The sequence below is a fragment of the Scyliorhinus torazame genome, chromosome 3 (assembly GCF_047496885.1).
Source record: "Scyliorhinus torazame isolate Kashiwa2021f chromosome 3, sScyTor2.1, whole genome shotgun sequence".
Lineage (NCBI taxonomy): Eukaryota > Metazoa > Chordata > Chondrichthyes > Carcharhiniformes > Scyliorhinidae > Scyliorhinus > Scyliorhinus torazame.
Window position 1 is genome coordinate 99,301,323 of NC_092709.1, and position 23,512 is coordinate 99,324,834.

Genomic DNA, 23,512 nt, shown 5'->3' on the forward strand with positions numbered 1-23,512 from the left:
GTGTGTGTGTGGTGTGTTTGTGAGTGGTGTGTGTGTGTGGTGTGTGTGTGAGTGGTGTGTGTGGGTGTGGTGTGTGTGTGAGTGGTGTGTGTGTGAGTGGTGTGTGTGAGTGTGTGTGTGAGTGGTGTGTGTGGTGTGTGTGAGTGGTGTGTGTGTGAGTGGTGTGTGTGAGTGGTGCGTGTGTGAGTGGTGTGTGTGTGAGTGGTGTGTGTGTGAGTGGTGTGTGTGTGAGTGGTGTGTGTGAGTGTGTGTGTGAGTGTGGTGTGTGTGTGAGTGGTGTGTGTGTGAGTGGTGTGTGTGTGAGTGGTGTGTGTGAGTGTGTGTGTGAGTGGTGTGTGTGGTGTGTGTGTGAGTGGTGTGTGTGTGAGTGGTGTGTGTGAGTGTGTGTGTGAGTGGTGTGTGTGTGAGTGGTGTGTGTGAGTGGTGTGTGTGTGGTGTGTGTGAGTGGTGTGCGTGTGTGTGGTGCGTGTGTGAGTGGTGTGTGTGTGAGTGGTGTGTGTGAGTGTGTGTGTGAGTGGTGTGTGTGGTGTGTGTGAGTGGTGTGTGTGTGAGTGGTGTGTGTGAGTGGTGCGTGTGTGAGTGGTGTGTGTGTGAGTGGTGTGTGTGTGAGTGGTGTGTGTGAGTGTGTGTGTGAGTGGTGTGTGTGGTGTGTGAGTGAGTGGTGTGTGTGTGAGTGGTGTGTGTGTGAGTAGTGTGTGTGTGTGTGTGTGTGAGTGGTGTGTGTGTGTGAGTGGTGTGTGTGTGTGGTGTGTGTGTGAGTGGTGTGTGTGTGAGTGGTGTGTGTGTGTGGTGTGTGTATGAGTGGTGTGTATGTGTGAGTGGTGTGTGTGTGAGTGGTGCGTGGTGTGTGTGTGAGTGGTGTGTGTGTGTGGTGTGTGCGTGTGTGGTGTGTGTATGAGTGGTGTGTGTGTGAGTGGTGTGTGTGTGAGTGGTGTGTGTGTGTGTGAAAGGTGTGTGTGTGAGTTGTGTGTGTGTGTGTGGTGTGTGTGTGTGTGGTGTGTGTATGAGTGGTGTGTGTATGAGTGGTGTGTGTGTGTGAGTGGTGTGTGTGTGAGTGGTGTGTGTGAGTGGTGTGTGTGTGAGTGGTGTGTGTGTGTGTGGTGCGTGTGTGTGTGTGAGTGGTGTGTGTGTGAGTGGTGTGTGTGTGAGTGGTGTGTGTGAGTGGTGTGTGTATGAGTGGTGTGTGTGTGTGGTGTGTGTGTGTGAGTGGTGTGTGTGTGTGAGTGGTGTGTGTGTGAGTGGTGTGTGTATGAGTGGTGTGTGTGAGTGGTGTGTGTATGAGTGGTGTGTGTGAGTGGTGTGTGTATGAGTGGTGTGTGTGTGTGGTGTGTGTGTGTGAGTGGTGTGTGTGTGTGAGTGGTGTGTGTGTGAGTGGTGTGTGTGTGTGAGTGGTGTGTGTGTGAGTGGTGTGTGTATGAGTGATGTGTGTGAGTGGTGTGTGTGTGAGTGGTGTGTGTATGTGGTGTGTGTGTGAGTGGTGTGTGTGTGTGAGTGGTGTGTGTGTGAGTGGTGTGTGTGTGAGTGGTGTGAGTGTGTGTGTGTGTGGTGTGTGTGTGTGTGTGTGGTGTGTGTGTGTGAATGGTGTGTGTGTGTGAGTGGTGTGTGTATGAGTGGTGTGTGTGTCTGGTGTGTGTGTGTGAGTGGTGTGTGTGTGTGTGAGTGGTGTGTGTATGAGTGGTGTGTGTGTGTGAATGGTGTGTGTGTGTGTGTGAGTGGTGTGTGTATGAGTGGTGTGTGTGTGTGGTGTGTGTGTAAGTGGTGTGTGTGTGTGTTGTGTGTGAGTGGTGTGTGTGTGAGTGGTGTGTGTGTGTGTGGTGTGTGTGTGAGTGGTGTGTGTGTGTGTGTGTGTGAGTGGTGTGTGTATGAGTGGTGTGTGTGTGTGGTGTGTGTGTGTGTGGTGTGTGTGAGTGGTGTGTGTGTGAGTGGTGTGTGTATGAGTGGTGTGTGTGTGTGGTGTGTGTGAGTGGTGTGTGTGTGAGTGGTGTGTGTGTGTGTGTGTGTGAGTGGTGTGTGTGTGAGTGGTGTGTGTGTGTGAATGGTGTGTGTGTGTGTGAGTGGTGTGTGTATGAGTGGTGTGTGTGTGTGGTGTGTGTGGTGTGTGTGTGTGTGTGGTGTGTGTGTGAGTGTGTGTGTGTGGTGTGTGTGTGTGTGTGTGAATGGTGTGTGTGTGTGAGTGGTGTGTGTATGAGTGGTATGTGTGTGTGGTGTGTGTATGAGTGGTATGTGTGTGTGGTGTGTGAGTGGTGTGTGTGTGTGATGTGTGTGTGAGTGGTGTGTGTGTGTGTGGTGTGTGTGAGTGGTGTGTGTGTGAGTGGTGTGTGTGTGTGTGTGTGGTGTGTGTGTGAGTGGTGTGTGTGTGTGGTGTGTGTGTGAGTGGTGTGTGTGTGTGTGTGGTGTGTGTGTGTGTGAATGGTGTGTGTGTGTGTGAGTGGTGTGTGTATGAGTGGTGTGTGTGTGTGGTGTGCGTGTGAGTGGTGTGTGTGTGTGAGTGGCGTGTGTGTGAGTGGTGTGTGTATGAGTGGTGTGTGTGTGTGGTGTGTGCGTGAGTTGTGTGTGTGTGTGTGGTGTGTGTGAGTGGTGTGTGTGTGAGTGGTGTGTGTATGAGTGGTGTGTGTGTGTGGTGTGTGTGTGAGTGGTGTGTGTGTGTGTGGTGTGTGTGTGTGTGGTGTGTGTGTGAGTGGTGTGTGTGTGTGTGAGTGGTGTGTGTGTGTGTGGTGTGTGTGTGAGTGGTGTGTGTGTGTGTGGTGTGTGTGTGAGTGGTGTGTGTGTGAGTGGTGAGTGATGTGTGTGTGAGTGGTGTGTGTGTGAGTGGTGCGTGGTGTGTGTGTGAGTGGTGTGTGTGTGTGGTGTGTGCGTGTGTGGTGTATGTATGAGTGGTGTGTGTGTGAGTGGTGTGTGTGTGAGTGGTGTGTGTGTGTGTGAGTGGTGTGTGTGTGAGTGGTGTGTGTGTGTGTGGTGTGTGTGTGTGTGGTGTGTGTGTGTGTGGTGTGTGTATCAGTGGTGTGTGTGTGTGAGTGGTGTGTGTGTGAGTGGTGTGTGTGTGAGTGGTGTGTGTGAGTGGTGTGTGTGTGAGTGGTGTGTGTGTGTGTGGTGCGTGTGTGTGTGTGAGTGGTGTGTGTGTGAGTGGTGTGTGTGTGAGTGGTGTGTGTGAGTGGTGTGTGTATGAGTGCTTTGTGTGTGTGTGGTGTGTGTGTGTGGTGTGTGTGTGAGTGGTGTGTGTGTGTGAGTGGTGTGTGTGTGAGTGGTGTGTGTGTGTGAGTGGTGTGTGTGTGAGTGGTGTGTGTATGAGTGGTGTGTGTGAGTGGTGTGTGTGTGAGTGGTGTGTGTGAGTGGTGTGTGTGTGAGTGGTGTGTGTGTGTGGTGTGTGTGTGAGTGGTGTCTGTGTGTGAGTGGTGTGTGTGTGAGTGGTGTGTGTGTGAGTGGTGTGAGTGTGTGTGGTGTGTGTGTGTGAGTGGTGTGTGTGTGTGACTGGTGTGTGTGTGTGTGTGTGAGTGGTGTGTGTGTGAGTGGTGTGTGTGTGAGTGGTGTGTGTATGAGTGGTGTGTGTGTGTGTGAGTGGTGTGTGTGTGAGTGGTGTGTGTGTGAGTGGTGTGTGTGAGTGGTGTGTGTATGAGTGGTGTGTGTGTGTGGTGTGTGTGTGTGGTGTGTGTGTGAGTGGTGTGTGTGTGTGAGTGGTGTGTGTGTGAGTGGTGTGTGTGTGAGTGGTGTGTGTATGAGTGGTGTGTGTGAGTGGTGTGTGTGTGAGTGGTGTGTGTGTGTGGTGTGTGTGTGAGTGGTGTCTGTGTGTGAGTGGTGTGTGTGTGAGTGGTGTGTGTGTGAGTGGTGTGAGTGTGTGTGGTGTGTGTGTGTGAGTGGTGTGTGTGTGAGTGGTGTGTGTGTAAGTGGTGTGTGTGTGTGTGGTGTGTGTGTGTGTGTGGGAGTGGTCTGTGTGTGAGTGGTGTGTGTATGAGTGGTGTGTGTGTGTGAGTGGTGTGTGTGTGAGTGGTGTGTGTGTGTGTGTGGTGTGTGTGTGTGCGTGTGTGTGAGTGGTGTGTGTGTGCGTGATGTGTGTGTGTGTGAGTGGTGTGTGTGTGTGAGTGGTGTGTGTGTGTGTGTGGTGTGTGTGTGAGTTGTGTGTGTGTCTGAGTGGCGTGTGTGTGAGTGGTGTGTGTGTGTGTGGTGTGTGTGTGTGCGTGTGTGTGAGTGGTGTGTGTGTGCGTGATGTGTGTGTGTGTGAGTGGTGTGTGTGTGTGAGTGGTGTGTGTGTGTGTGTGGTGTGTGTGTGAGTTGTGTGTGTGTCTGAGTGGCGTGTGTGTGAGTGGTGTGTGTGTGAGTGGTGTGTGTGTGTGTGGTGTGTGTGTGTGAGTGGTGTGTGTGTGAGTAATGTGTGTGTGTGAGTGGTGTGTGTGTGTGTGTGTGAGTGATGTGTGTGTGTGTGAGTGGTGTGTGTGTGAGTGATGTGTGTGTGTGAGTGGTGTGTGTGTGAGTGGTGTGTGTGTGTGTGGTGTGTGTGTGTGTGTGTGTGTGAGTGGTGTGTGTGTGAGTGATATGTGTGTGTGAGTGGTGTGTGGTGTGAGTGGTGTGTGTGTGTGTGGTGTGTGTGTGAGTGGTGTGTGTGTGAGTGGTGTGTGTGTGTGTGGTGTGTGTGTGAGTGGTGTGTGTGTGTGAGTGGTGTGTGTGTGAGTGGTGTGTGTGTGAGTGGTGTGTGTGTGTGAGTGGTGTGTGTGTGTGTGAGTAGTGTGTGTGTGAGTGATGTGTGTGAGTGGTGTGTGTGTGTGAGTGGTGTGTGTGAGTGGTGTGTGTGTCTGAGTGGTGTGTGTGTGTGAGTGGTGTGTGTGTGAATGGTGTGTGTGTGTGTGAGTAGTGTGTGTGTGTGAGTAGTGTGTGTGTGAGTGGTGTGTGTGAGTGAGTGGTGTGTGTGTGTGTGAGTGGTGTGTGTGTGTGAGTGGTGTGTGTGTGAGAGTGGTGTGTGTGCGTGTGTGTGAGTGGTGTGTGTGTGAGTGGTGTGTGTGTGAGTGGTGTGTGTGTGAGTGGTGTGTGTGTGTGTGAGTAGTGTGTGTGTGTGTGAGTAGTGTGTGTGTGAGTGGTGTGTGTGTGTGAGAGTGGTGTGTGTGCGTGTGTGTGAGTGGTGTGTGTGTGAGTGGTGTGTGTGTGAGTGGTGTGTGTGTGTGAGTGGTGTGTGTGTGCGAGTGGTGTGTGTGCGTGTGTGCGAGTGGTGTGTGTGTGCGTGATGTGTGTGTGTGTGAGTGGTGTGTGTGTGTGAGTGGTGTGTGTGTGTGTGTGGTGTGTGTGTGAGTTGTGTGTGTGTGTGAGTGGTGTGTGTGTGAGTGGTGTGTGTGTGTGAGTGGTGTGTGTGTGCGTGATTTGTGTGTGTGTGAGTGGTGTGTGTGTGTGAGTGGTGTGTGTGTGTGTGTGGTGTGTGTGTGAGTTGTGTGTGTGTCTGAGTGGTGTGTGTGTGAGTGGTGTGTGTGTGTGAGTGGTGTGTGTGTGTGAGTGGTGTGTGTGTGTGAGTGGTGTGTGTGTGTGAGTGGTGTGTGTGTGAGTGGTGTGTGTGTGAGTGGTGTGTGCGTGTGAGTGGTGTGTGTGTGCGTGATTTGTGTGTGTGTGAGTGGTGTGTGTGTGTGAGTGGTGTGTGTGTGTGTGTGGTGTGTGTGTGAGTTGTGTGTGTGTCTGAGTGGTGTGTGTGTGAGTGGTGTGTGTGTGAGTGGTGTGTGTGTGTGAGTGGTGTGTGTGTGTGTGAGTGGTGTGTGTGTGTGAGTGGTGTGTGTGTGTGAGTGGTGTGTGTGTGTGAGAGTGGTGTGTGTGCGTGTGTGCGAGTGGTGTGTGTGTGAGTGGTGTGTGTTTGAGTGGTGTGTGTGTGTGATTTTGGAGTACATGTTGGGATTGTGCTCTGGTGAATTTTCAGCCGTAATAATTTTGATCAACTGTGAGACTATGTACATAGTCTTAATGAAATGATATGCGATGCTCTGATTCTTAAAAATATGAACAGTATCATTCAGCACTAATAATTATTTTCCTTCATAAGCCCTATTTTTGAGGAAGATGTGGCTTCGGTGATGGAAGTTGAAATGGACGAACTTGACAGATGGATGGGCAGCATGAAAAAGATGTGTAAGTAAGCAATAGTAAAATACATTTCTCAACACAGTCAACGTGTCCCATTTTAATCATTTGACAATGTTATCGATGATGCAGACTGTAGGGCACTGGGTTTGATGATGGAGGTCAGAGTTTTGAATCTGGCCCAGACTGACATTTCAAAGTCTCTCTACCCAGCTCTCTACCTGGCTTTCTCTCTCCTCTTCTACCTCTCTCCACACCTCCCCCGCTCTGTATCTCTCGCTCTCCCCCCCTCCCTCTCTCCAACTTCACACTTTCCCTCTCTCCATAACTTCCTCTCCTGACCAACCTCCACCATCCTCAATGTTTTCTTTGAATACATTTCCTTAAATTACACATTTTACGTTCCAGTGCAGAAACTTGGGCTAAGGTTTGCAGCAAGGCGGCAGGTTCAGGCAGAGAGACTGGAAGTGGGTACCACTACTGATTGGGTGTTTAGTGGCCAGCCACACTTGATCTCATGGCGGTCAGCCAATTATTTCAGGCGAGTCGTGGGCGCCGACCAATTGAACAACAGAGGCAAGAGACAATGGAACGAAGCTTGCAACAGATGATGTTGTGGCAGGTGCTGGCACCATTTTTACAAATCGGCCAGACTTGCAGAGTCGACTCTCTGATTACTCTCTGCTCTGAAGGAGTCACTCTCTGATTACTCTCTGCTCTGAAGGCGTCACTCTCTCGTTACTCTCTGCTCTGAAGGAGTCACTCTCTGATTACTCTCTGCTCTGAAGGAGTCACTCTCTCGTTACTCTCTGCTCTGAAGGAGTCACTCTCTGATTACTCTCTGCTCTGAAGGAGTCACTCTCTAATTACTCTCTGCTCTGAAGGCGTCACTCTCTCGTTACTCTCTGCTCTGAAGGAGTCACTCTCTGATTACTCTCTGCTCTGAAGGAGTCACTCTCTAGTTACTCTCTGCTCTGAAGGAGTCGCTCTCTAATTACTCTCTGCTCTGAAGGAGTCACTCTCTGATTACTCTCTGCTCTGAAGGAGTCACTCTCTGGTTACTCTCTGCTCTGAAGGAGCCACTGTCTGATTACTCTCTGCTCTGAAGGAGTCTCTCTAGTTACACTCTGGCTGAAGGAGTCCCTCTCTAGTTACTCTCTGCTCTGATGGAGTCGCTCTCTAGTTACTCTCTGCTCTGAAGGAGCCACTGTCTGATTACTCTCTGCTCTGAAGGAGTCTCTCTAGTTACACTCTGGCTGAAGGAGTCCCTCTCTAGTTACTCTCTGCTCTGATGGAGTCGCTCTCTAGTTACTCTCTGCTCTGAAGGAGTCACTCTCTGATCACTCTCTGCTCTGAAGGAGTCACTCTTTGATTACTCTCTGCTCTGAAGGAGTCACTCTCTGATCACTCTCTGCTCTGAAGGATTCACTCTCTGATTACTCTCTGCACTGAAGGAGTCACTCTCTGATCACTCTCTGCTCTGAAGGATTCACTCTCTGATTACTCTCTGCTCTGAAGGAGTCACTCTCTGATTAGTCTCTGCTCTGAAGGAGTCACTCTCTGTTTAATCTCTGCTCTGAAGTAGTCACTCTCTGATTACTCTCTGCTCTGAAGGAGTCACTCTCTGGTTACTCTCTGGTCTGAAGGAGTCACTCTCTGATTACTCTCTGCTCTGAAGGAGTCACTCTCTGTTTAATCTCTGCTCTGAAGTAGTCACTCTCTGATCACTCTCTGCTCTGAAGGAGTCACTCTCTGATTACTCTCTGCTCTGAAAGAGTCACTCTCTGATTACTCTCTGCTCTGAAGGAGTCACTCTCAGATTACTCTCTGCTCTGAAGGAGTCACTCTCTAGTTACTCTCTGCTCTGAAGGAGTCACTCTCTGATTACTCTCTGCTCTGATGGAGCCACTCTCTGATTACTCTCTGCTCTGAATGAGTCACTTTCTAGTTACTCTCTGCTCTGAAGGAGTCACTCTCTGATTAATCTCTGCTCTGAAGGAGTTACTCTCTGATTACTCTCTGCTCTGAAGGAGTCACTCTCTGATTACTCTCTGCTCTGAAGGAGTCACTCTCTAATTACTCTCTGCTCTGAAGGAGTCACTCTCTAGTTACTCTCTGCTCTGAAGGATTCACTCTCTGATTACTCTCTGCTCTGAAGGAGTCGCTCTCTAGTTCCTCTCTGCTCTGAAGGAGCCACTCTCTGATTACTCTCTGCTCTGAAGGAGTCGCTCTCTGATTACTCTCTGCTCTGAAGGAGTCGCTCTCTAGTTACTCTCTGCTCTGAAGGAGTCGCTCTCTGATTACTCTCTGCTCTGAAGGAGTCACTCTCTGATTACTCTCTACTCTGAAGGAGTAGCCCTCTGATTACTCTCTGCTCTGATGGAGCCACTCTCTGATTACTCTCTGCTCTGAATGAGTCACTTTCTAGTTACTCTCTGCTCTGAAGGAGTCACTCTCTGATTAATCTCTGCTCTGAAGAAGTTACTCTCTGATTACTCTCTGCTCTGAAGGAGTCACTCTCTGATTACTCTCTGCTTTGAAGGAGTCACTCTCTAATTACTCTCTGCTCTGAAGGAGTCACTCTCTAGTTACTCTCTGCTCTGAAGGAGTCGCTCTCTGATTACTCTCTGCTCTGAAGGAGTCACTCTCTGATTACTCTCTACTCTGAAGGAGTAGCCCTCTGATTACTCTCTGCTCTGAAGGAGTCGCTCTCTGCTTACTCTCTGCTCTGAAGGAGTCGCCCTCTGATTACTCTCTGCTCTGAAGGAGTCACTCTCTGATTTCTCTCTGCTCTGAAGGAGTCACTCGCTGTCACTCTCTGCTCTGAAGGAGTCACTCTCTGATTACTCTCTGCTCTGAAGGAGTCCCTCTCTAGTTACTCTCTGCTCTGAAGGAGTCACTCTCGGATTACTCACTGCTTTGAAGGAGTCACTCGCTGTCACTCTCTGATTAATCTCTGCTCTGAAGGAGTCACTCTCTGGTTACTCTCTGCTCTGAAGGAGTCACTTTCTGATTACTCTCTGCTCTGAAGGAGTCACTTTCTAGTTACTCTCTGCTCTGAAGGTGTCACTCTCTGATTAATCTCTGCTCTGAAGGAGTTACTCTCTGATTACTCTCTGCTCTGAAGGAGTCACTCTCTGATTACTCTCTGCTCTGAAGGAGTCACTCTCTAATTACTCTCTGCTCTGAAGGAGTCACTCTCTAGTTACTCTCTGCTCTGAAGGAGTCACTCTCTAGTTACTCTCTGCTCTGAAGGAGTCACTCTCTAGCTACTCTCTGCTCTGAAGGATTCACTCTCTGATTACTCTCTGCTCTGAAGGAGTCGCTCTCTAGTTCCTCTCTGCTCTGAAGGAGTCGCTCTCTGATTACTCTCTGCTCTGAAGGAGTCGCTCTCTGATTACTCTCTGCTCTGAAGGAGTCACTCTCTGATTACTCTCTGCTCTGAAGGAGTCGCCCTCTGATTACTCTCTGCTCTGAAGGAGTCACTCTCTGATTACTCTCTGCTCTGAAGGAGTCGCCCTCTGATTACTCTCTGCTCTGAAGGAGTCACTCGCTGTCACTCTCTGCTCTGAAGGAGTCACTCTCTGATTACTCTCTGCTCTGAAGGAGTCACTCGCTGTCACTCTCTGCTCTGAAGGAGTCACTCTCTGATTACTCTCTGCTCTGAAGTAGTCCCTCTCTAGTTACTCTCTGCTCTGAAGGAGTCACACTCGGATTACTCTCTGCTTTGAAGGAGTCACTCTCTGGTTACTCTCTGCTCTGAAGGAGTCACTTTCTGATTACTCTCTGCTCTGAAGGAGTCACTTTCTAGTTACTCTCTGCTCTGAAGGTGTCACTCTCTGATTAATCTCTGCTCTGAAGGAGTTACTCTCTGATTACTCTCTGCTCTGAAGGAGTCACTCTCTGATTACTCTCTGCTCTGAAGGAGTCACTCTCTAATTACTCTCTGCTCTGAAGGAGTCACTCTCTAGTTACTCTCTGCTCTGAAGGAGTCACTCTCTAGTTACTCTCTGCTCTGAAGGAGTCACTCTCTAGTTACTCTCTGCTCTGAAGGATTCACTCTCTGATTACTCTCTGCTCTGAAGGAGTCGCTCTCTAGTTCCTCTCTGCTCTGAAGGAGTCGCTCTCTGATTACTCTCTGCTCTGAAGGAGTCGCTCTCTGATTACTCTCTGCTCTGAAGGAGTCACTCTCTGATTACTCTCTGCTCTGAAGGAGTCGCCCTCTGATTACTCTCTGCTCTGAAGGAGTCACTCTCTGATTACTCTCTGCTCTGAAGGAGTCGCCCTCTGATTACTCTCTGCTCTGAAGGAGTCACTCGCTGTCACTCTCTGCTCTGAAGGAGTCACTCTCTGATTACTCTCTGCTCTAAAGGAGTCACTCGCTGTCACTCTCTGCTCTGAAGGAGTCACTCTCTGATTACTCTCTGCTCTGAAGTAGTCCCTCTCTAGTTACTCTCTGCTCTGAAGGAGTCACACTCGGATTACTCTCTGCTTTGAAGGAGTCACTCTCTGATTACTCTCTGCTCTGAAGGAGTCACTCTCTGGTTACTCTCTGCTCTGAAGGAGTCACGCTCTGATTACTCTCTGCTCTAAAGGAGTCATTCTCTAGTTACTCTCTGCTCTGAAGGAGTTACTTGCTGATTACTCTCTGCTCTGAAGGCGTCACTCTCTGATTTCTCTCTGCTCTGAAGGAGTCACTCGCTGATTACTCTCTGCTCTGAAGGAGTCACTCTCTAGTTACTCTCTGCTCTGAAGGAGTCCCTCTCTAGTTGCTCTCTTCTCTGAAGGAGTCACACTCGGATTATTCTCTGCTTTGAAGGAGTCACTCTCTGATTACTCTCTGCTCTGAAGGAGTCGCTCTCTGGTTACTCTCTGCTCTGAAGGAGTCACTCTCTGATTACTCTCTGCTCTGAAGGAGTCACTCTCTGGTTACTCTCTGCTCTGAAGGAGTCACTCTCTGATTACTCTCTGCTCTGAAGGAGTCACTCTCTGATTACTCTCTGCTCTGAAGGAGTCACTCTCTAATTACTCTCTGCTCTGAAGGAGTCACTCTCTGATTAATCTCTGCTCTGAAGGAGTTACTCTCTGATTACTCTCTGCTCTGATGGAGCCACTCTCTGATTACTCTCTGCTCTGAATGAGTCACTTTCTAGTTACTCTCTGCTCTGAAGGAGTCACTCTCTGATTAATCTCTGCTCTGAAGGAGTTACTCTCTGATTACTCTCTGCTCTGAAGGAGTCACTCTCTGATTACTCTCTGCTCTGAAGGAGTCACTCTCTAATTACTCTCTGCTCTGAAGGAGTCACTCTCTAGTTACTCTCTGCTCTGAAGGATTCACTCTCTGATTACTCTCTGCTCTGAAGGAGTCGCTCTCTAGTTCCTCTCTGCTCTGAAGGAGCCACTCTCTGATTACTCTCTGCTCTGAAGGAGTCGCTCTCTGATTACTCTCTGCTCTGAAGGAGTCGCTCTCTAGTTACTCTCTGCTCTGAAGGAGTCGCTCTCTGATTACTCTCTGCTCTGAAGGAGTCACTCTCTGATTACTCTCTACTCTGAAGGAGTAGCCCTCTGATTACTCTCTGCTCTGATGGAGCCACTCTCTGATTACTCTCTGCTCTGAATGAGTCACTTTCTAGTTACTCTCTGCTCTGAAGGAGTCACTCTCTGATTAATCTCTGCTCTGAAGAAGTTACTCTCTGATTACTCTCTGCTCTGAAGGAGTCACTCTCTGATTACTCTCTGCTTTGAAGGAGTCACTCTCTAATTACTCTCTGCTCTGAAGGAGTCACTCTCTAGTTACTCTCTGCTCTGAAGGAGTCGCTCTCTGATTACTCTCTGCTCTGAAGGAGTCACTCTCTGATTACTCTCTACTCTGAAGGAGTAGCCCTCTGATTACTCTCTGCTCTGAAGGAGTCGCTCTCTGCTTACTCTCTGCTCTGAAGGAGTCGCCCTCTGATTACTCTCTGCTCTGAAGGAGTCACTCTCTGATTTCTCTCTGCTCTGAAGGAGTCACTCGCTGTCACTCTCTGCTCTGAAGGAGTCACTCTCTGATTACTCTCTGCTCTGAAGGAGTCCCTCTCTAGTTACTCTCTGCTCTGAAGGAGTCACTCTCGGATTACTCACTGCTTTGAAGGAGTCACTCGCTGTCACTCTCTGATTAATCTCTGCTCTGAAGGAGTCACTCTCTGGTTACTCTCTGCTCTGAAGGAGTCACTTTCTGATTACTCTCTGCTCTGAAGGAGTCACTTTCTAGTTACTCTCTGCTCTGAAGGTGTCACTCTCTGATTAATCTCTGCTCTGAAGGAGTTACTCTCTGATTACTCTCTGCTCTGAAGGAGTCACTCTCTGATTACTCTCTGCTCTGAAGGAGTCACTCTCTAATTACTCTCTGCTCTGAAGGAGTCACTCTCTAGTTACTCTCTGCTCTGAAGGAGTCACTCTCTAGTTACTCTCTGCTCTGAAGGAGTCACTCTCTAGTTACTCTCTGCTCTGAAGGATTCACTCTCTGATTACTCTCTGCTCTGAAGGAGTCGCTCTCTAGTTCCTCTCTGCTCTGAAGGAGTCGCTCTCTGATTACTCTCTGCTCTGAAGGAGTCGCTCTCTGATTACTCTCTGCTCTGAAGGAGTCACTCTCTGATTACTCTCTGCTCTGAAGGAGTCGCCCTCTGATTACTCTCTGCTCTGAAGGAGTCACTCTCTGATTACTCTCTGCTCTGAAGGAGTCGCCCTCTGATTACTCTCTGCTCTGAAGGAGTCACTCGCTGTCACTCTCTGCTCTGAAGGAGTCACTCTCTGATTACTCTCTGCTCTGAAGGAGTCACTCGCTGTCACTCTCTGCTCTGAAGGAGTCACTCTCTGATTACTCTCTGCTCTGAAGTAGTCCCTCTCTAGTTACTCTCTGCTCTGAAGGAGTCACACTCGGATTACTCTCTGCTTTGAAGGAGTCACTCTCTGGTTACTCTCTGCTCTGAAGGAGTCACTTTCTGATTACTCTCTGCTCTGAAGGAGTCACTTTCTAGTTACTCTCTGCTCTGAAGGTGTCACTCTCTGATTAATCTCTGCTCTGAAGGAGTTACTCTCTGATTACTCTCTGCTCTGAAGGAGTCACTCTCTGATTACTCTCTGCTCTGAAGGAGTCACTCTCTAATTACTCTCTGCTCTGAAGGAGTCACTCTCTAGTTACTCTCTGCTCTGAAGGAGTCACTCTCTAGTTACTCTCTGCTCTGAAGGAGTCACTCTCTAGTTACTCTCTGCTCTGAAGGATTCACTCTCTGATTACTCTCTGCTCTGAAGGAGTCGCTCTCTAGTTCCTCTCTGCTCTGAAGGAGTCGCTCTCTGATTACTCTCTGCTCTGAAGGAGTCGCTCTCTGATTACTCTCTGCTCTGAAGGAGTCACTCTCTGATTACTCTCTGCTCTGAAGGAGTCGCCCTCTGATTACTCTCTGCTCTGAAGGAGTCACTCTCTGATTACTCTCTGCTCTGAAGGAGTCGCCCTCTGATTACTCTCTGCTCTGAAGGAGTCACTCGCTGTCACTCTCTGCTCTGAAGGAGTCACTCTCTGATTACTCTCTGCTCTAAAGGAGTCACTCGCTGTCACTCTCTGCTCTGAAGGAGTCACTCTCTGATTACTCTCTGCTCTGAAGTAGTCCCTCTCTAGTTACTCTCTGCTCTGAAGGAGTCACACTCGGATTACTCTCTGCTTTGAAGGAGTCACTCTCTGATTACTCTCTGCTCTGAAGGAGTCACTCTCTGGTTACTCTCTGCTCTGAAGGAGTCACGCTCTGATTACTCTCTGCTCTAAAGGAGTCATTCTCTAGTTACTCTCTGCTCTGAAGGAGTTACTTGCTGATTACTCTCTGCTCTGAAGGCGTCACTCTCTGATTTCTCTCTGCTCTGAAGGAGTCACTCGCTGATTACTCTCTGCTCTGAAGGAGTCACTCTCTAGTTACTCTCTGCTCTGAAGGAGTCCCTCTCTAGTTGCTCTCTTCTCTGTAGGAGTCACACTCGGATTATTCTCTGCTTTGAAGGAGTCACTCTCTGATTACTCTCTGCTCTGAATGAGTCGCTCTCTGGTTACTCTCTGCTCTGAAGGAGTCACTCTCTGATTACTCTCTGCTCTGAAGGAGTCACTCTCTGGTTACTCTCTGCTCTGAAGGAGTCACTCTCTGATTACTCTCTGCTCTGAAGGAGTCACTCTCTGATTACTCTCTGCTCTGAAGGAGTCACTCTCTAATTACTCTCTGCTCTGAAGGAGTCACTCTCTGATTAATCTCTGCTCTGAAGGAGTTACTCTCTGATTACTCTCTGCTTTGAAGGAGTCACTCTCTAGTTACTCTCTGCTCTGAAGGAGTTACTCTCTGATTACTCTCAGCTCTAAAGGAGACACTCCCTAGTTACTCTCGCTCTGAAGGAGTCACTCTCTAGTTACTCTCTGCTCTGAAGGAGTTACTCTCTGATTACTCTCTGCTCTGAAGGAGTCACTCTCTGATCACTCTCTGCTCTAAAGGAGACACTCCCTAGTTACTCTCGCTCTGAAGGAGTCACTCTCTTGTTACTCTCTGCTCTGAAGGAGTCACTCTCTAGTTCCTCTCTCCTCTGAACGAGTCACTCTCTGATTACTTTCTACTCTGAAGGAGTCACTCTCTAGTTACTCTCTGCTCTGAAGGAGTCGCTCTCTGATTACTCTCTGCTCTGAAGGATTCACTCTCGGGTTACTCTCGCTCTGAAGGAGTCACTCTCTGATTATTCTCTGCTCTGAAGGAGTCACTCTCTGCTCTGAAGGAGTCACTCTCTAGTTACTCTCTGCTCTGAAGGAGTCACTCTCTGATCACTCTCTGCTCTAAAGGAGACACTCCCTAGTTACTCTCGCTCTGAAGGAGTTACTCACTGATTACTCTCTGCTCTGAAGGAGTCACTCTCTGCTCTGAAGGAGTCACTCTCTGCTCTGAAGGAGTCACTCTCTAGTTACTCTCTGCTCTGAAGGAGTCACTCTCTGATTACTCTCTGCTCTGAAGGAGTCACTCTCTAGTTACTCTCTGCTCTGAAGGAGTCACTCTCTAGTTACTCTCTGTTCTGAAGGAGTCACTTTCTGATTACTCTCTGCTCTGAAGGAGTCACTCCCTAGTTACTCTCGCTCTGAAGGAGTCACTCTCTGATTACTCTCTGCTCTGAAGGAGTCACTCTCTGCTCTGAAGGAGTCACTCTCTAGTTACTCTCTGCTCTGAAGGAGTCACTCTCTGATTAATCTCTGCTCTGAAGGAGTTACTCTCTGATTACTCTCTGCTTTGAAGGAGTCACTCTCTGATTACTATCTACTCTGAAGGAGTCACTCTCTGATTACTCTCTGCTCTGAAGGAGTCACTCTCTGATTACTATCTACTCTGAAGGAGTCACTCTCTGATTACTATCTACTCTGAAGGTGTCACTCTCTGATTGCTCTGTGCTTTGAAGGAGTCACTCTCTAGTTACTCTCTGCTCTGAAGGAGTTACTCTCTGATTACTCTCAGCTCAAAAGGAGACACTCCCTAGTTACTCTCGCTCTGAAGGAGTCACTCTCTAGTTACTCTCTGCTCTGAAGGAGTTACTCTCTGATTAATCTCTGCTCTGAAGGAGTCACTCTCTGATCACTCTCTGCTCAAAAGGAGACACTCCCTAGTTACTCTCGCTCTGAAGGAGTCACTCTCTTGTTACTCTCTGCTCTGAAGGAGTCAGTCACTCTCTAGTTCCTCTCTACTCTGAACGAGTCACTCTCTGATTACTTTCTACTCTGAAGGAGTCACTCTCTAGTTACTCTCTGCTCTGAAGGAGTCGCTCTCTGATTACTCTCTGCTCTGAAGGAGTCACTCTCTGCTCTGAAGGAGTCACTCTCTAGTTACTCTCTGCTCTGAAGGAGTCACTCTCTGATCACTCTCTGCTCTAAAGGAGACACTCCCTAGTTACTCTCGCTCTGAAGGATTCACTCTCGGTTTACTCTCGCTCTGAAGGAGTCACTCTCTGATTATTCTCTGCTCTGAAGGAGCCACTCTCTGCTCTGAAGGAGTTACTCTCTGCTCTGAAGGAGTCACTCTCTAGTTACTCTCTGCTCTGAAGGAGTCACTCTCTGATTACTCTCTGCTCTGAAGGAGTCACTCTCTAGTTACTCTCTGCTCTGAAGGAGTCACTCTCTGATCACTCTCTGCTTTAAAGGAGACACTCCCTAGTTACTCTCGCTCTGAAGGAGTCACTCTCTGCTCTGAAGGAGTCACTCTCTAGTTACTCTCTGCTCTGAAGGAGTCACTCTCTGATTACTCTCTGCTCTGAAGGAGTCACTCTCTAGTTACTCTCTGCTCTGAAGGAGTCATTCTCTAGTTACTCTCTGCTCTGAAGGAGTCCCTCTCTGATTACTCTCTGCTCTGAAGGAGTCACTCTCTGATTACTCTCTGCTCTGAAGGAGTCACTCTCTAGTTACTCTCTGCTCTGAAGGAGTCACTCTCTAGTTACTCTCTGCTCTGAAGGAGTCCCTCTCTGATTACTCTCTGCTCTGAAGGAGTCACTCTCTTATTACTCTCTGCTCTGAAGGAGTCACCCTCTGATCACTCTCTGTTCTAAAGGAGACACTCCCTAGTTACTCTCGCTCTGAAGGAGTCACTCTCTGATTACTCTCGCTCTGAAGGAGTCACTCTCTGATTACTCTCTGCTCTGAAGGAGTCACTCTCTGCTCTGAAGGAGTCACTCTCTAGTTACTCTCTGCTCTGAAGAAGTCACTCTCTAGTTACTCTCTGCTCTGAAGGAGTCACTCTCTGATCACTCTCTGCTCTAAAGGAGTCACTCTCTAGTTACTCTCTGCTCTGAAGGAGTCACTCTCTAGTTACTCTCTGCTCTGAAGGAGTCACTCTCTGATCACTCTCTGCTCTAAAGGAGACACTCCCTAGTTACTCTCTGCTCTGAAGGAGTCACTCTCTGCTCTGAAGGAGTCACTCTCTAGTTACTCTCTGCTCTAAAGGAGACACTCCCTAGTTACTCTCGCTCTGAAGGAGCCACTCTCTAATTACTCTCTTCTCTGAAGGAGCCACTCTCTTATTACTCTCTGCTCTGAAGGAGCCAGTCTCTCGTTACTCTCTGCTCTGGAGGTGTCACTCTCTAGTTAATCTCTGCTCTGAAGGAGTCACTCTCTGATTACTCTCTGTTCTGTTCTGTTCTGGAGGAGCTGAATGGAAGCCTGCGGTCCAAAAGGCAGTAGAGCTCATGGTTTACCACCCTGCAGCCTCTTTTCCCGGCTACAAGTTCGAGGCAGGCTTTTCGTCCCAAGGAAAGAGAGGAGGAGACTGGTCTACCTGCCCAAGCAAGCCTTGATGGAGATTGCAAAAGTGGTTAGCTGGCCTCCAGTCACCCACAGAACCTGTAGCCAGTGCCCCGTGAGTGCATCAATAACCTCCTTCAGTCTGCCCCTGTACCTCTTTCTCCTTGCGGCCTTACATTGACCATGTGAGAGAGTGCACTTTCTGGAGAGTGAGTGAACTCCTCTCAGAGGTATGGCTGTATCTCAGTGAGAGGCATCTTTCTCTCACTTGTGACCCCCCCCAACATGGGCCCTGAAGAACAGCTGCATTTAGGAGACATTTGTGCGCCCCCAATGAGAGCCAACCTACTGCCACCAACATCGGGGATGTGCTAATCTCCATGAGACAAGAGTGGCTTCAGGAGAAGGCAGCACACAAGAGCAATGCAAGAGCCAGGACCAGTGAAGGGGAGTTGTGCCAGCACATCCTAATCCCAACCCCCAGCACTTGGAGGATGAGGTCTTGGGCAGGTTACCAGGGCAGCCACACTCTTGCTGATAATAAGGCAGGAGCACCAACCAAGTGTGTGAGTGAATGAGTGGGTGGTACAAAATTGCATCTGGCACACATGAGGTCTTGTGCCCATGTGTCGCCCATGGCACACGGAGCCCCACAGCAGTCACTCTCTCATTCTGACTGTCCTCATGACTGTCTGAGAGAGTTAGTGCTGAGCTCCCACTTGATCTCCATCTTCTTAAAGCAGGTTAGGCTCTGAAGCCCCATGGTCTGTCAAATCAGCTTTTTAATTACCTTCATTGCAAACTCGCTTCATGCTTGAATGTTTTGCATGTTTGCCATTTTCAGTGAAATACAGAGAAGTGTGAAGATATCAGACTTCCAGTTCAATGTATTCCCTGCGGATTTTATGTGTCCCCCCCCCCCCCCCCCCCCCCGCCAGCTGACGGGACGTCACGCAAGCCGGAAGCACTACTGGTTTCCAAAAATGAAAACCAGATGTGATGACCACACCAGGGGCGCACAGGTAAGCATACCCCTCAGGTGTTGAGGGACCAGCCCGTCCCCCTGGCACCCAACCTGGCAGTGTCAACTGGTGCCCAGGTGACAGTGCCAGGGTGGCGGTGGTGAGCCTTCTGTGGAGCCCCATTGGGGGGGTGGGGGAGGTTCCCCTTAAATGTGATTAGGGGGAGGCATGTCACGATGCTTGTGAGGTGCTGGGGGTGCCCCGATGTTTGTGGGGTGGAGGTGTACCCCAATGCTTGTTGGGGGATCTTCCATGTCCATGAAGGGGGTTGGGGGGAGTTTAATTTTTTACCCTTTAAATATGGCACCCCAACCTTTGTGTCGCTGGTCTTGCCGGCTCTATCAGGCCTCGCCCCGCCAGAGTGACGGTGCAGACCATGCCCCCAGATTCTCTGTGCCCTGAGTGCCAGAAAGTCTGGAGTGAAAACTCAGCTGGAGAGATGCACAAAGTTGCCTCACTGAAACGGACACTGACAAATTCTGGGGTGATTCTACCCACCCGAAGTAAAGTTCAGCCATTATTTGAGTTGTCCGAGAAGCCCCACAGGTGCACAAGTCCCCCTATTCTCAGAGCCAAGCTCCATGAGAGATTCAATGTGTTGTGCTCCATTTCCTAATACACTCCTACATCATTCTAGCTCAACAGGAGGGTTTACCAGATATCAGCGAGGACCAAGATCTGAACCCCAAGCCGAGGTACGTGATAGCGAGAAAGAAAGAGTGAGAGAGAAAACATTAAGTTTTGTCAATCAGAGGGAAAATAAGTCTATCTGTGTTTAACACTGTATAGTACAGCTTTGACTATTTAACATACAAACAAATCACACATAGATTTTTTAAAATTATACTTGTCACAGATTAATTAAATGTCTTCAATATTTAACGCAAATCAAGTTTATAGTTGCGTGTATTTCACCACATGGCCTACTGGAAAGCCATAATCACACATACTGTGGCATGTCCTGACAAGAAATAGCAAGAAATGGTCGAGAGTAAAGTGGCAGCACAGAGCAGTGTAAAACACCAGAGGCTACAATTAACTCAGGGAGACAGGGCTCCAGACAACAGAAAGATGATTCTTTGCTCATTGGCAATTGAGATTTCATTTGATATTGACAAGAACTAGATAGCACTGCCATACCTCGACATGTTGACACTTTAAGGCTGCAGATGACATTCATCATCGATATTTGAAACATTCTGACATAATTGTTATAACCCCCACGAGGACCGCAGGGAAACAATCATTGATCTCCCTGTGGGACTTGTGGAATACGAGCTCCCTGGGTAAGGTTTGTTAATGCAGCGGATAAAAGCAGGTCCAACGCAGGGCCAGTCAAACCTATCCTCCCAGCGAGTTCTACACAGGGAGTGAGATGCTGTGCTAAGCCTGTAATTGTAAATATGTAAATAAATTCACCTTCGTTCAGGACAGCTTCCTTATGAATTATTATATTGGCAATGAGGGTTTACGGAAGCCCCAGACTCTTCCGTCTATACGCCTATACTCTGGAAGTTTATGCTGAATGCAGTAGGTCGTATTGTTTAATTAGGGTGGCACGGTAGCACAGTGGTTAGCACTGTGGCTTCACAGCGCCAGGGACCCAGGTTCGATTCCCCGCTGGGTCACTGTCTGTGTGGAGTCTGCACGTTCTCCCCGTGTCTGCGTGGGTTTCCTCCGGGTGCTCCGGTTTCCTCCCACAAGTCCCGAAATACATGCTGTTAGGTAATTTGAACATTCTGAATTCTCCCTCCGTGTACCCGAACAGGCGCCGGAGTGTGGCGACTGGGGGCTTTTCACAGTAACTTCATTGCAGTAATGTAAACCTACTTGGAACACTAATAAAGATTATTAAAAAAGTGTTGTTCTCCAGTAAATTGGATGCCTTCAATGCTGGGCTGGAGGATTGGAATCTGTATGCAGAGTGCATGCGATACTTCTTCCAAGCAAATGGTATATTGGGGGAGGACCGACAAAACGTTCTCCTTCTGACGACCTGCGGGGCCCAGACATTTGGGATCATCAAAGGTTTGACCTACCCGGCAACATCGGATTCCACGTTGTTCGATGAACTTGTGACAAAGGTTTCGGACCACTGTGACCCCAAACCGACTGTGATTATGCAAAGGTACCGGTTTAACAGACACGGCAGTGGGCTCCCCTGGTGAGTCGGTTAGTGGCTTTTTAGCTCACTTGCGGCACTTGGCTGCGCACTGCAAGTTTGGGCCGTCCCTCTCAGAAATGGACAAACCCATGTGTAGTATCAATAATGCGACCACTCAGTGGAAGCTGTTCGCAGAAACTACGCAGGATCTAATGCGTGTCATTGAACTTTCCTTCTCTCACAAACATACGGAGAAGGGTGTACAGGAACTACAAGGATCCGTTGATTATGTTGTGCTTAGTTTGGGTTGCCCTTCTGTTCTGACTCCATATCAATCACGGGACGGTGCGTTTTCAGCCAGAATTCCTCCGGCAGAGCAGCCCTTGAGACGGGTTTATGGCGGAGTTCGGTTTGCGGGTGCTGCTGCTGCCTGGTGGGATACCTCACCCGAGGAGGACGGTGAGAGACAGCCGCCATTGTGGTCGAAGGTCTCGTGAGGGTCAGGGCCACCCGGAGCGGCACAGGGCCGCTGCCCACAATAGCAGCAGAGGTTGTCCCGGACGAGGGCTTTGCATGTGGACTCCCAGGACAATGGTGATGATTGTTTGATGCTGTTGAACTGTGCTTCGATTCCAAGGGTTGCACCTATTCAGATTTCTTTACAGGTTAATCGACACCCAGTACCAGTGGAGATGTCTGTGGGGGCTACCGTCTCTATTGTGGACCTCCACACCTTTCGACGGCTGTGTATGGGAATTATACCGCTGACCTTGCGAGATAACAAGGCTCGATTGGCCACCAAAAGGGGGGACCATTAAAAATTGTGGACACTACTATGATGCTGGTTATGGACAGCAGGTGGTCCGGCTGCCCCTAGTGCTTGTACATGGTCCAAATTTACTGGCAAGAGACTGGTTTAGGGTCCTTCGATTTGATTGGCAGCAAATCTTTCAAATTGGATCTGCCAACCTTTACGTAGTGTTGAATAAATATCCGGAGGTTTTTCAGGACGGTCTGGGCAGGATGAAGGGTACCAAAGCCCACATCTATGTCGATCCTACTGCTCAGCCCCAGTACTTCCAGGTGAGGCCAGTTCCGAATGTATTACTTAAGGTGGACGCAGAACTGCAACGGTTGCAAGATCTAGGAGTCATCCGATCCGTATAGTTTGCGGAATGGGCTGTGCCTTGGTGCCAGTGATGAAACCTGATAAAACCGTCTGGCTGTGTGGGGACTTCAAGCTTACTCTAAACAGGGCTTTGTGATTGGACTGCTAACCGATGCCCCCCCGTCAAGGATCTATATGCTCGGCTGGCCAGGGGCTGTTCGTTTACAAAGCTCAATATGAGCCAAGCGTACCTGCAGATGGAACTTGACCCAGAGACTAGAAAATTTGCCATAAGGGGAAGCACTGCACAGCAAAATCAGGGGCCCAACCTGGTCATAGTGTGTCAGGATTGCTTGAATATACCCACCTTCCATTTGGAGTTTCATCGGCCCTCACGATATTTCAGAGAGTGATGAAGAACATTTTACAGAGCTTACCAAAAGTGGCCACCTCCTTAGATGACGTTCTTAACACCGGTTACATGGAGCAGGGGCACATGGCACATCTCCAGGAGGTACTCTGCCAGTTGTCATTGCCCCTGAGTGCCCGTCCCCACCTATGGCAGATGAGGTGATTGCGACCTTTAATTTTATGAACACCTTACTGATGACGTCTGCTCAATACGCGCATGGACCTGGCGTCGGCGAAGCTTCGCCTTACTCTTGTCGGCAGCAGTAAAAAGAAGGCATTCCCACCATCACTGCGACCCTTCGCTCAGAAGTACTCCGAGCGGAGCTTGGGGTAATATTGTGGGGTGCTCGGGTGGTCGTTCCCCCTCGGGGACAGGAAGCCCTGTTCTAGGATTTGCATGCTGGCCATCCGGGGGTGTCAAAATGAAAATGTTGGCACAAAGCTGTATTTGGTGGTTGGGTAACGATGGGAACATCGAGCAAATGGTACAAAACTTCTCAGCAGCCAGGAATTGCAGGATCTGCTGTTGTCAGCGCCTCTCCACCCGTGGGAATGGCTGGGACGTCATTGGATTCACTTTCACGTGGATTCCGCTGCACCATTCATGGTCCATTTTTAATCATTGTGGAGGTCCATTCCAAGTAGCTGGAAGTATTCAGGATGGCTTTCACAACATACAGGGCTACCATTGAGAAGCTCAGGGTAACCGGGTACCCATGGACCTCCGGAGGTGCTGGTTGCAGACAATGGAACTCCTTTTACCAGTGAAGTTTGCAGCGCAATGGCATTCGGCACATCCGTAAAACGCCATATCATCCTTCGTCTCATGGACTGGCAGAGAGGGTGGTCCAAAATGTTAAACAAGGTTTGAATAGGCTGTCAACGGGCGGCACAATGACACAGTGGTAGCACTACTGCCTCACGGCACCGAGGACTTGGGTTCGATCCTGGCCCTTGGTCACTGCCCGTGTGGGGTTTGCACATTCTCTCTGTGTCTGCATGGGTCTCACCCCCACAACCCAGGAGGATGTGCAGGGTAGGTGGATTGGCCACGAATAAATTGCCCCTTAATTGGAAAAAAAGGAAAGACTGTCGACCAGGTCTCTGGCTTGCTTCTGATTCAATTACCGTACGGTGCCGCATGTGACCATTGGGATTGCTCCACCAGAACTCTTGATGGGGCAATGCTTCCAGACTCTTCCAAACCTTGAGGGAACAGTCGAGTGGCGACGGGGCCGCAGAAGAATCACCGCATTCCAGGATGTTGGGGTGAGCGTTCCACGCCGGGGACATCGTTTATGCCCGGAGTTTTGGCAATGGCGTGCTGTGGCTCCTGGGAGCGGTACTGCACCAGATTGACCGGGTCTCATCTCGGGTCTGAGTCCAGGGAAAGAGCCTTAAGAAGCATGTGGACCATTTGACCAGGCGTCGGGTCGCCTGTCAGGACATTCCACCAACGGTAGTACCGCTGTATCCACAGCATGAGCCACCCCTTGGGTTGAGGACGCAGCTATCAGGGTTGTCACATGCGGCCCAGCAAAAAACTC

General features: G+C 49.4%; 1 protein-coding gene across 3 annotated transcripts in view; it reads left to right on the forward strand.

Annotated features, from left to right (window-relative positions):
• Window positions 1-23,512, forward strand: part of tmem154 (transmembrane protein 154) — a 101,151-nt gene that overhangs the window by 60,750 nt on the left and 16,889 nt on the right. For 2 of the 3 annotated variants that reach the window (XM_072496050.1, XM_072496048.1), the window contains exons 4-5: window positions 6,008-6,093; window positions 18,980-19,037. In XM_072496050.1, the coding sequence (XP_072352151.1) occupies window positions 6,008-6,093; window positions 18,980-19,037 (144 nt within the window). Of the gene's footprint in view, window positions 1-6,007; window positions 6,098-18,979; window positions 19,038-23,512 lie in introns of all 3 variants that reach the window. The other variant, XM_072496049.1, reaches the window with a different exon arrangement.